The sequence below is a fragment of the Rosa chinensis genome, chromosome 2 (genome assembly GCF_002994745.2).
Source record: "Rosa chinensis cultivar Old Blush chromosome 2, RchiOBHm-V2, whole genome shotgun sequence".
Taxonomy (NCBI): domain Eukaryota; kingdom Viridiplantae; phylum Streptophyta; class Magnoliopsida; order Rosales; family Rosaceae; genus Rosa; species Rosa chinensis.
Genome location: NC_037089.1, coordinates 78,614,765 through 78,625,282, shown reverse-complemented (window position 1 = coordinate 78,625,282; position 10,518 = coordinate 78,614,765). Strand labels below are relative to the sequence as shown.

The window sequence follows — 10,518 nt, the reverse complement described above, 5'->3', positions numbered from 1 at the left end:
TTTGCGTGAGGGGATGACTAATTGATGGGATCATGAGTTCATCTGGATATGGTTCTGCAAGTTGTGAGCATTGTGATAATTTCTCGTGGTTCATGTTAATCAAACCTGAGAGATGAGCAAAAGTCAACTAAATAACTCACATGAGAATCAGCAATGACAGAATATGCTGAGTTCAGAGTCCACTTGTCAGATAAAGAGAAAAGGAGGAATGAAAAAGCTTTCTATCCCAACGAGATAGATCTGGCCTTTGCGATCTTCTATATAAAGAGCTTCAAGGCATCACATTAGCATCCACACCACAAAGACCAAAATTCCACACGTTACATGCGATTTAGAAGATCAATGGCAACCATTTCCTTCAATCCGAGGCCTAATCTTCAAGCAACTAACAACCATAGCCATCAACATGGAGTTGTTGTTGAAGAAATTGAAGGCTTTATCAGAGTCCACAAAAATGGATACATAGAAAGGCATTCAATTATCCCTAGTGTCCCTTGCACTACTGCAACAGCTAGAGATGTTGTCATTGACAAATTCTCCAACTTGTGGGCGCGTATTTATGTTCCCAGCCACCCAGGGGCCAATAATCTCCCGGTGCTTCTTTACTTTCATGGTGGAGGATTCTGTGTTGGTTCTGCTGCTTGGAGCTGCTACCATGAGTTCCTCAGCAACCTTGCTTGTAAAGCAAGTTGTGTCATCGTCTCTGTAAATTACCGTTTAGCCCCTGAGAACCGTCTCCCTGCTGCCTATGATGATGGTGTCAACGCTGTTATGTGGGTGAAACAACAAGCTCTCAGTCAGAGTTGCGAGCAAAAATGGTGGTTAAGTCGGTGCAACCTCTCGAGCTTTTTCATAAGTGGTGACAGTGCAGGGGCTAACATAGCCTACAATGTCACCACCCGGTTATCAAATGAACACTCGGTTTTAAAACCATTGCGTCTCAAAGGTACTGTTCTGATCCAACCTTTCTTTGGAGGTGAAGCACGTACTTGGTCTGAAAAACATGCAACTCAGCCACCACACTCTGCACTAACTCTATCAAACTCCGATGTGTATTGGCGACTGTCACTGCCGTTGGGGGCCAACCGAGACCATCCGTGGTGCAATCCCTTAGCAAATGGCTTGGCAAAGTTGAGGGATTTGAGACTCCCAGCTATAATGGTGTGCGTATCAGAGTTGGATATATTGAAAGACAGGAATTTGGAGCTGTGCAATGTTTTGACTAGATTGGGGAAAATGGTCGAAACAGTAACGTACGAGGGGGTTGGGCATGCATTTCAAGTTCTGCATAACTCTCAGCTCTCTCATCCTAGGACCCAAGAATTGGTGTCTCACATCAAGGTTTTCATAAACCAGTAACCAGTACCCACTAACTAGTTCATGGATTTCATTAAAAACTTTCTAGCTAATTACATATTTACATGTATGTAATATGTAGTGTTCTTTTATTCAAAATATATAAATATATATATATATATATATATATATGTATTGTTCTTTTTGTAAACTGTAACTCGAAAGTTAAGTTTTAATGTAATATATTTTCATTGGTTTTGAATAATATATTTCTGCAATAGAAGTTGTGCTGTGGGATTATCAAGCCGTACAATAGGACACTCATGTGGACTCTAGATGACTCCAAAGATTCATTGTTACTTAAAAGCACTACTAGAAATATGGCCTATGGCCACGGCCATTATTTCATGGCCATTGACGTTATTAGGGACGGATTACTGTGCCTATTGGTCATTAGCCACAGATTTAATGTCCGAGACGATTTGTACCGACTCCATTTAAGATTTGCCCCTCTTAGCCACCACTAAAACTGTCCGTGCCCAATCTGCCCCAACCCTTAAAAATTTTCACGCGCTGCTCTCTGACATAAACAGTTCACTTGTCTACTTTTACTTTAATTTATTATAGCACCCACTGTTACCACTTGTCCGTGGCAAATCTTTAATTTTTGAACAAAAAAAAATATTAATATGGCACATGTGGCTCAGCTTACGGCTTGGCTTCCCATTCTGGGTATTGGATACCATAACTGGTATTTGGATACTGACCATATATTTCACAGTAAAGTATATTACTCTGCAACTTACAAGAACCATATACACTCAAAGTTATAAAAGCTATGAAATACAAACAAACTATATTAAACTTCTCTATCAACCTTCAATGAGATCCAATTCTTCGCTATCTCCTGCGATCACTGTCCTTGCGCCAATAACATCCTAAACAAACAAACAAGGCAACAACATTCAACCTTAGATTATTGACAGATTTTATCTGCTCTACAATCTTACCAACAAAATGTTAAACTACTAATCAGAATAAAATTTGGAATTGTAATTCTAAAAGCATGAGGATTCTTTGAGCAATGTTATCAGTATCACTCAAAAATATTCTATCCAAAACTAGTACAAGCCAAGCTTCCAAGCAATTTGAGACATGAGAAAGTAGATGGATTACAAGATATTACAAAACTGAAATAAAGTAATGGGTTTAGCTAACCATGACTACACTCCGGGGGCTTTTGACTTTTGGTATACTCGTCGTCTTATTTATCTTGGATCCTGATGTTATACAGATATTAAAATTCAGTATTGGGAAATGTATGTGGACATAAAGATACATAATTCTGAAGGTGACCACGGAAATTGAGTACAGCTTCACAGAAGTCACCAGGTTCATACCTCAAACATGTCTGTGCTTCTTGCTTTCAGTTTAATAGTTCTTCCATTACCAGTTTCAACTTCATATTCATAAAAAATGACCTGGAATGCATGAAGTAAGTCTAAGATAGTTGATAGAATAAGGCAAAAGTTAATATCAAGTTGTTGATGGGATAAGGCAAGAATTAATCAAATCTTAATAAGCAACACTAAACCCTTATTAATACTATTGCCACTAGCAGATCATATTAATAATCCATTTTCAACTACAGAAGTTGCTCCAAAGCTAAAGTTGCACTACTTATTAATATACCATCAATAAAACTGTATGAGAAAAATTTCTACCTTTTTTTGGTGCTTTGAAATATTCATTACATTTGGAGAATTCATATTCTCCGAAGCTTTCTTCAATAGTGTTGACACTGGTGTTTGTGATGCTGCTACTAGAGGTGAATCCTACAAACCAAATAGAATGAAATATCATAATGAGTCATAATGTCATGTGAAACGGTCCAAAAACGAAAGAAATTAAAATGATTTTCAAAATATTGTGCCACTTTCTCATCAAACAAACTTGAATATACATCTAACCAATTTATATATCTAATGTACAACTTACTTCTTGAAGATCTATAGAACTTGGCCATTTTATCATCAATGTATCTCATCAGATCCGGGTCCACTAGTCGAACCCAAAATTATTCTAGCACAAGAAGAAGAAAATAAGTCAGTTAATTACACAAAACCTGGACGTAGCAAGATATTTTATAACTCCCCGTCAATGAATATGTGATTATAGCCTTAACCTCCTTCAATACATACTTGGCTGCAGAAAGGCATACAAACGTCACAGAAATGTCTATAGAGCACTGTATATATAAATCAAAACCAAAATCAATTGGAAAGCAGCAATTAATTTTCGAACACATCCTGAGATTTGTATGCTTATCTCAATCCATGATTCAAAATCAAGATACCCACTTTCGAATGGCCCTTAGAGAGAAAATTAGTACATAAAAAATTCGAAAATGAATTTTCAACTCAGTTTATGTGGACCCGCGTGTGATAATGTTAAAATTTGGAGACGGAAACTGAAATGTCCGTGGTTCCCGTAGTTCCCAAGCCCTCTTATGGGACGGATGGTCTCGCTCATGTGCTGCTAAACACTAATATTGGTGAGCATCACCATATTTGCCACTAAACAAGACCAACTGTCCCTATTGATCTAATAACAGCCACAGATGCTTGCTCGTACCCAATGGTGCTGTGCCCATAGGCTATATTTCTAGTAGTGAAGTTTACAAATCACAGTGGAACTTGTAGCTAGCTATAGAGTTCCAAGTTCGAATTTTTATCATTTGACATCGCTAATTATCGAAAATAGAATATCAAATAAATATTACTGGAAACTCATAATAATCCTAAATATTTTATAATGACTGAATATGAGATTCTGAAATAAATAATGTTAGGTGAACTTATTTTTTGGATATCACTTGCATCCTACTTTATATGGCAATTGATGACTTGATGCGTAAAACTTAGTCTAATGTGTTTATGACTCATAGTTGAGTCAATAACTCGACCCCTTTAGTATGTGTGGTTAAACAAGGTCATATCACGTACATCTCTACTACAATAAAGCAAAGCCGCAAGTTTGGTGTGAATTTCATTCTCTAAAATGAAAACTCATAATGAAATTATCTAAAAGAGTTATTATGGTAAAATAAAAAATACAACAAAATATAAAATTGAGGAACAGTGAGAAGAAAACTTTCATGTTTTGCTCATTTCAGTAATAACACCTGATGACACGGGTTAGAGGCTAGCTAACATCAAACACAAACCGTCACATATGTATGTTTTCAACCAAGTAATGACTAATCCAAACATACTAACTTTGTTTGATTTCGCTCTGCTTTTGAGTTGTGTCTAAATTGTCATCGGTTCTCTACCGTAAATTATGGTACAATATACCCTCTCTCACCATATATTTTCATCTTATGTATGGAAAAGTTGTCGCAGTACTTAATTCAATCTGCTGTTGAGATTGGTGAGTGGAAAGCTTTAAAAGCGTCTCAATCTGGGCCTAGAATCTCCCATCTTTTCTTTGTTGATGACTTGATGTTATTCTTTGAAGCTTCCCAACGCCAAGCTGATGTTCTCAAGCAATGCTTAGATATTTTTTGCTCCCTTTCTGGCCAGGTGGTAAGTTATGAAAAATCACTTATTTTTTGTTCTCCGAATACTGATCATGAATTAACTATTGACATCAGCAATACTTGTGGCTCTCCTCTCACCAATGATCTGGGAAAATACTTGGGTGTACCTCTTATTCATTCTAGAGTGAACAGGTACACTTATGCTAATCTTTTAGATAAAGTTCAAAGCAGGCTTTCCAGCTGGAAATGCAAATACCTAAGCTTAACTGGAAGATTAACCTTGATTCATTCTGTCACTGCTGCCATACCTACCTACGCTCTGCAAACTTCTAAGCTCCCTGTGAGTATCTGTGATGACCTTGATTGACTCAATAGGAATTTTTTATGGGGTGATACTACTAAGAGAGAGAAAAGTCCATCTTGTGAATTGGGAGACAGTGTGTCTTCCTAAAGCTCTTGGAGGTATGTGTTAAAGAACATCAATCTTCTCCTTCATTCACTCCCAGAATCTCCTCCATTGAATAAGTTTATCTATAGCTAGTTTACCCTTTTTCCTAGGATTATGCTTCAGTTTTGTCACTGTTGTTAATGTAATATTACTGATTCATGTAACTGTCAATACTCACAGCTATATAATGCATAGAATGTAATAGCTTAAAGATCAAGGGGAAATCAATTTCTACATGGTATCAGCCTAGGTCTAGGATCCTTACTTCTCCCTCCTTTAGCTTCTGTTTTTCTTCCTCGTGTTCAGTCACCCAATTCTAGTGTCATGGCTTCCATGTCTTCCACCCCTCCCTCCCAAAATACTACCCAATTTACCAAGCTCCCCAAAACAAACTACCTGGTTTGGCTTCGTCATATCAAACCCTATCTTCATGGTCTGGCTTGATATTGTGTTGACGGGTAGCAATAACTAGCTTCTCCAGACTTTTATTGATACTATTGGGCGTGGCTTTGACATCAAGGTCCTCTCCACTATTTCCTTGGATTACAGGTCACTCCACACTCTCACGGGCTGCATATCAATCAAATAAAGTATGCTCATGATCTCCTCTCCAAGCATGATCTCCTGTTAAGCAAACCTGTGAGTACACCTATGTCCGCTAAGTCTGACCTTATTTGATGTAGGACGAGATTTTAGCCAATTTCAACAAAAAATCTTGAAAAGAAAGAAGCGTCTTCACATCAAGAAGAATAATTTAAAAATTGAAAACTGGTATTCAAATAGACTTCTTAATGATGGAATTAATCATAAATTACTATTTTGGATATATAGGGATTCTCGAACAAAATCTTGGTTGGGATTCCAATTATATATTTGCATAATATTCTTTATTAGTATCTAGGATTTTATTTCTAATTTTTATTTAATTAGGTTTTCTAGTTTTAGTCTATAATGAATTATTCTTTTTGTTTTCTAGTTGTATTAGGTTTATGCTATGTGCCCTATATATAAGGCACCTCTTAGATTGTAATTTTCATTCAAGTTATCAATAAAAAAATCAAATATTAGAGAAGTTTCTCTATGTTTCTTAAGGCTGTGCCCGTAATTGCTAGTGGATTCTAGCTAATCTCATATGGCTTTCGACGCTTGACGGAACCTCTTACTATCGTGTTCACGCTTCCCGCGTCATTTGGTATCAGAGCGGGTATCGCCCGCTTGATTCAAGGGAGAAGTTCACTACCACCAACCTCAGTATCTATCAAAGAAAGTTTCGTTGAAGAGGAACACGCCAAGAGATTCGCCCTAGGACAACCTCATCAATCCAAAAAAAAAAAGCAAAAAAGAAAAAAAAGAAACATGGAACGTTGGATATTCACAACGCCGGATTACAACGACTTCCGAACTACATGTGTCATCAAAGACAAGGTATGTTCTGTAATAATTGACAGTGGTCTACGAGAGAACTTTGTAGCAAACAAAGTTGTGGATTATTTTCAATTACTGACAGTGAAGCTAAGAGATCCATACTGGATTCCATTTGGAGAGGATGAATATGCACAAGTAACAGAGGTTTGTAAAGTTTCTGTCTCTATGGGAAAATTTTATAAAGAAGAGATTACTTGTCATGTGATTGACATGGACGATATTGATGTGCTTTTTGGAAGACCATGGCATGAAAGCGTCAAAGGTGGTTGTTGCAAAGACAACACATATTTATTTAGGTGGGAGTCGCACAAAATTAAAATCAAGCCTAGAAGAAAGAACATCAAGAATGACCATCCTGAGGTGTGTGAAAAGGAACATGAAGAAGCAACTTTGAAGATTGAAGAGAAACTCATTAAGGATAAGGAAGCTGATTCATTCATCACATCGATATTCATGGCATGCATGCCTAATTGTGTTTAAGATCAACCCAGGGAACGTCATTGCCCATTCCTTTTCAAGTGGAGGAGTTCAAGTTTCAAGATGCTTATTCTAAACTTGTCTACGGTATTGAATTCATGGTGATACCTTTTAATTTCGAGAATATTGAAGTTGATGGCTTATCATGTTTTATTCCTAGTAATGATCGAGCTACATTCAAGAGGAACTCGAGGTGGAGTTCTTTTCAAATAGAGGAGACTGATGTAGGACGAGATTTTAGCAAATTTCAACAAAGAATCTCGAAAAGAAAGAAGCGTCTTCACATTAAGAATAATAATTTGAAAATTGAAAACTGGTATTCAAATAGATTTCTTAATGATGGAATTAATCATAAATTACTATTTTGGATATATCGGGATTCTTGAACAAAATCTTGGTTGGGATTCCAATTATATATTTGCATAATATTCTTTATTAGTATCTAGGATTTTATTTCTGATTTTTATTTAATTAGGTTTTCTAGTTTTAGTCTATAATAAATTATTCTTTTTGTTTTCTAGTTGTATTAGGTTTATGCTATGTGCCCTATATATAAGGCACCTCTTAGATTGTAATTTTCATTCAAGTTATCAATAAAAAAATCAAATATTAGAGAAGTTTCTCTATGTTTCTTACGGCTGTGCCCGTAATTGCTAGTGGATTCTAGCTCATCTCATATGGCTTTCGATGCTTGACGGAACCTCTTACTATCGTGTTCACGCTTCCCGCATCATCTCAATGCAACTGATGGTGTCATCCTTGAGAACCCTCCAGCATTCCATGAACTTGTTGGGTCCTTGCAATATCTCACTATCACACGCCCTGACATTGCCTTTGCAGTAAACACGGTTTCACAGTTTATGAGCCAACCACATGTATCTCATCTGGTAGTTGTCAAACGCATCCTCCGTTACGTCAAACACACTCTTGATCATGGTTTACTGTTCACATCGCAGCGTCAACCGGTAACTCTATCTGCTTATTCTGATGCTGATTGGGCCAACTGCCCAATTACTCGTCACTCAACATCTGGCTATCTTGTCTACCTAGGATCCAACCTGATCTCTTGGTGTTCTAAAAAGCAGCCTACCATTGCTCGGTCTAGTGCCGAGTCAGAGTATCGCTCTCTTGCCCATGCTAGTGCCGAAACAACTTGGTTGGGCTATTTACTCTATGAGCTTGGTGCCGGGATTCAATTCCCCATTTTGTTACATTGTGATAATCTGAGTGCCACTTATATGGCTTCCAATCCGGTTTTTCATGCACGCACCAAGCATATTGAGCTTGATTACTACTATATTCGTGAAAAGGTTGCTCATGGTAGTCATCGAGTCTGTTTCATTCCGTCCAAGGACCAGCCAACAGATTTACTCACTAAGCCACTTCACAAGTCTCGCCATCTTCTCTTGTCTGGCAAACTTGTCCGTCCAAGACCGTCAAGTTTGAGGGGGGCTGTTAAAGAACATCAATCTTCTCCTTCATTCACTCCCAGTATCTCCTCCATTGAATAAGTTTATCTATATCTAGTTTACCCTTTTTCCTAGGATTATGCTTCTGTTTTGTCATTGTTGTTAATGTAATATTACTGATTCATGTAACTGTCAATACTCACAGCTATATAATGCATAGAATGTAATAGCTTAAAGATCAAGGGGAAATCAATTTCTACAGTCTGGGGATAAAAAAAAAAAGTGATATGAATCAGGCCATGTTGGCTAAAGCTGGTTGGAGACTGTACCATAACGATCCTGGTCTTTGGGCTGCAATTTATAGGGAGAAGTATCTACGACATGAAAATTTGACTAATTTGGAGTATCAAACCCCTAAAGATTGTTCGAGTACCTGGAGAAGCATTGTTCATGGAGCAAAAATGCTGAAACAAGGTATGATATGGAGAGTTGGTTATGGGAGAACAATCAAATTTTGGATTGATGTGTGGCTGCCTCATGTTCCCCTTATTACGCAAGTTACTTCTGATGTTGTTGTTGACACTAACGCTTTGGTATGTGATTTATGGGATACTCATGGTTGGAATGTTGACCTATTACTTACTTGGTTGCCCCAAAATATTATTGATCAAATTCTGAATGTTGCCCTTGGCTTTGATGGTTGTGATAATGATATTCAAATTTGGAGGCACACTTCTAATGACTTGTTCACTGTTAAATATGCTTATAGCATCTTTTTTTGACTCTTACTGTACAAATAATTCTCCTTGGAGGCATATTTGGAAGCTTCAAATCCCTCATAAATTGAAAACTTTCTTTTGGGTGCTCAGTCATGGAAAACTCCTAACTAATGTTCACCGGATGCGTAGGGGCATCACACAAGATGATTCATGTCCAATTTGCGAGCGAGGTAGGGAATCTTTAACTCATCTATTTCGAGATTGTCCTGGTGTGCAATATATTTGGAATACTTTCTCAATTGCTGTTTCCGTTGCTAATACCTTTACTATGAACTAGAATGAGTGGCTTTTTGCTCACCTTCATTGTTCTAGTTATGTGGAATCCAGTACTCAGTGGGCTACTCTTTTTAATTTTATTTGCTGGTTCATCTAGAAATGGAGAAACAAACACATCTTTGAACCAAATTTCAATTATCCTAGTATGCCTCAGGTGATTATTTGGTCTGCTGTGAAGGGGTGGGGTAGAGTCCAGATAAATAATTTAATGAATGGAGATTACTGTCTTAACATGCTCAATTGGAGTAAACCTCCTCATGGTGTTTACAAGTTAAATGTTGATGGCACAAGAAGTGGTTTTTCTAGGAAGATTGGTGCTAGCGGTATTATAAGAAATTTTACAGGTGATTGGATCAAAGGATTCCAAATTAATCTTGGCATTGGAGACATCTTGAATGCAGAAGCCTGGGGATTGTTCTATGGTCTCAAACTTGCTGCTGATAGCCAGATAAATAATGTGGAAAGTGAAACTGATTTTGCCATTCTGGTAAAGCTGATGCAGGATTACAATCTAGATTATCATCCTCTTGGCTCTTTACTTAATTCATACTATGGAACAATTCATCACCCAAGATTCCAAGAAGTATTAAGAATTTTGATAATGTAATTCTACTTTGATGATACTTTTCATGTTGTTTTAATATTTTATTAATATCTTATGAGTTATCATAATATAAATTTAATATTACTATTTAAAATTTTAAAATATTTGAAATTATAAACGGGTCGGATTAGCGGATCGAGTATCCGTTAATCCGATGGATACCGATTTGAATTTAGCTATCAATGATCCGCCGGGTTAACGTAGCGGGTTTGGATCGAATTTTTTTTTAAGTAAACGGATTTAGATTTAGGTTGATCCGATTT

General features: G+C 37.0%; 2 protein-coding genes across 2 annotated transcripts; one reads left to right on the top strand and one right to left on the bottom strand.

Moving 5' to 3' along the window:
• The first annotated feature begins 305 nt into the window (after window positions 1-305).
• LOC112190385 (probable carboxylesterase 17) lies at window positions 306-1,401 on the top strand. Its single transcript, XM_024329821.2, has one exon. It carries the CDS (start codon window positions 325-327, stop codon window positions 1,357-1,359), a length of 1,035 nt encoding a protein of 344 aa, XP_024185589.1. The 5' UTR covers window positions 306-324; the 3' UTR covers window positions 1,360-1,401.
• A 1,172-nt stretch (window positions 1,402-2,573) lies between these two features.
• LOC112183439 (synaptonemal complex protein 1-like) lies at window positions 2,574-3,348 on the bottom strand. Its single transcript, XM_040514202.1, has 3 exons — window positions 3,295-3,348; window positions 3,021-3,131; window positions 2,574-2,777 (listed from the first exon to the last, which is right to left on the bottom strand). The coding sequence occupies exons 1-3, from the start codon at window positions 3,328-3,330 to the stop codon at window positions 2,691-2,693; spliced, it is 234 nt and encodes a 77-aa protein (XP_040370136.1). The 5' UTR covers window positions 3,331-3,348; the 3' UTR covers window positions 2,574-2,690.
• Between the last annotated feature and the right edge of the window lie 7,170 nt (window positions 3,349-10,518).

Bases quoted from the DNA above. Each gene is read 5' to 3' on its own strand.
- LOC112183439 (XM_040514202.1), bottom strand. From the start codon at position 3,330: ATGATAAAATGGCCAAGTTCTATAGATCTTCAAGAA. The intron at 3,132-3,294 runs GTAAGTTGTACA...TTTGGTTTGTAG, and splicing joins GTTCTATAGATCTTCAAGAA to GATTCACCTCTAGTAGCAGC. The intron at 2,778-3,020 runs GTAGAAATTTTT...CATGCATTCCAG, and splicing joins TTTCAAAGCACCAAAAAAAG to GTCATTTTTTATGAATATGA.
- LOC112190385 (XM_024329821.2), top strand. From the start codon at position 325: ATGCGATTTAGAAGATCAATGGCAACCATTTCCTTCAATCCGAGGCCT.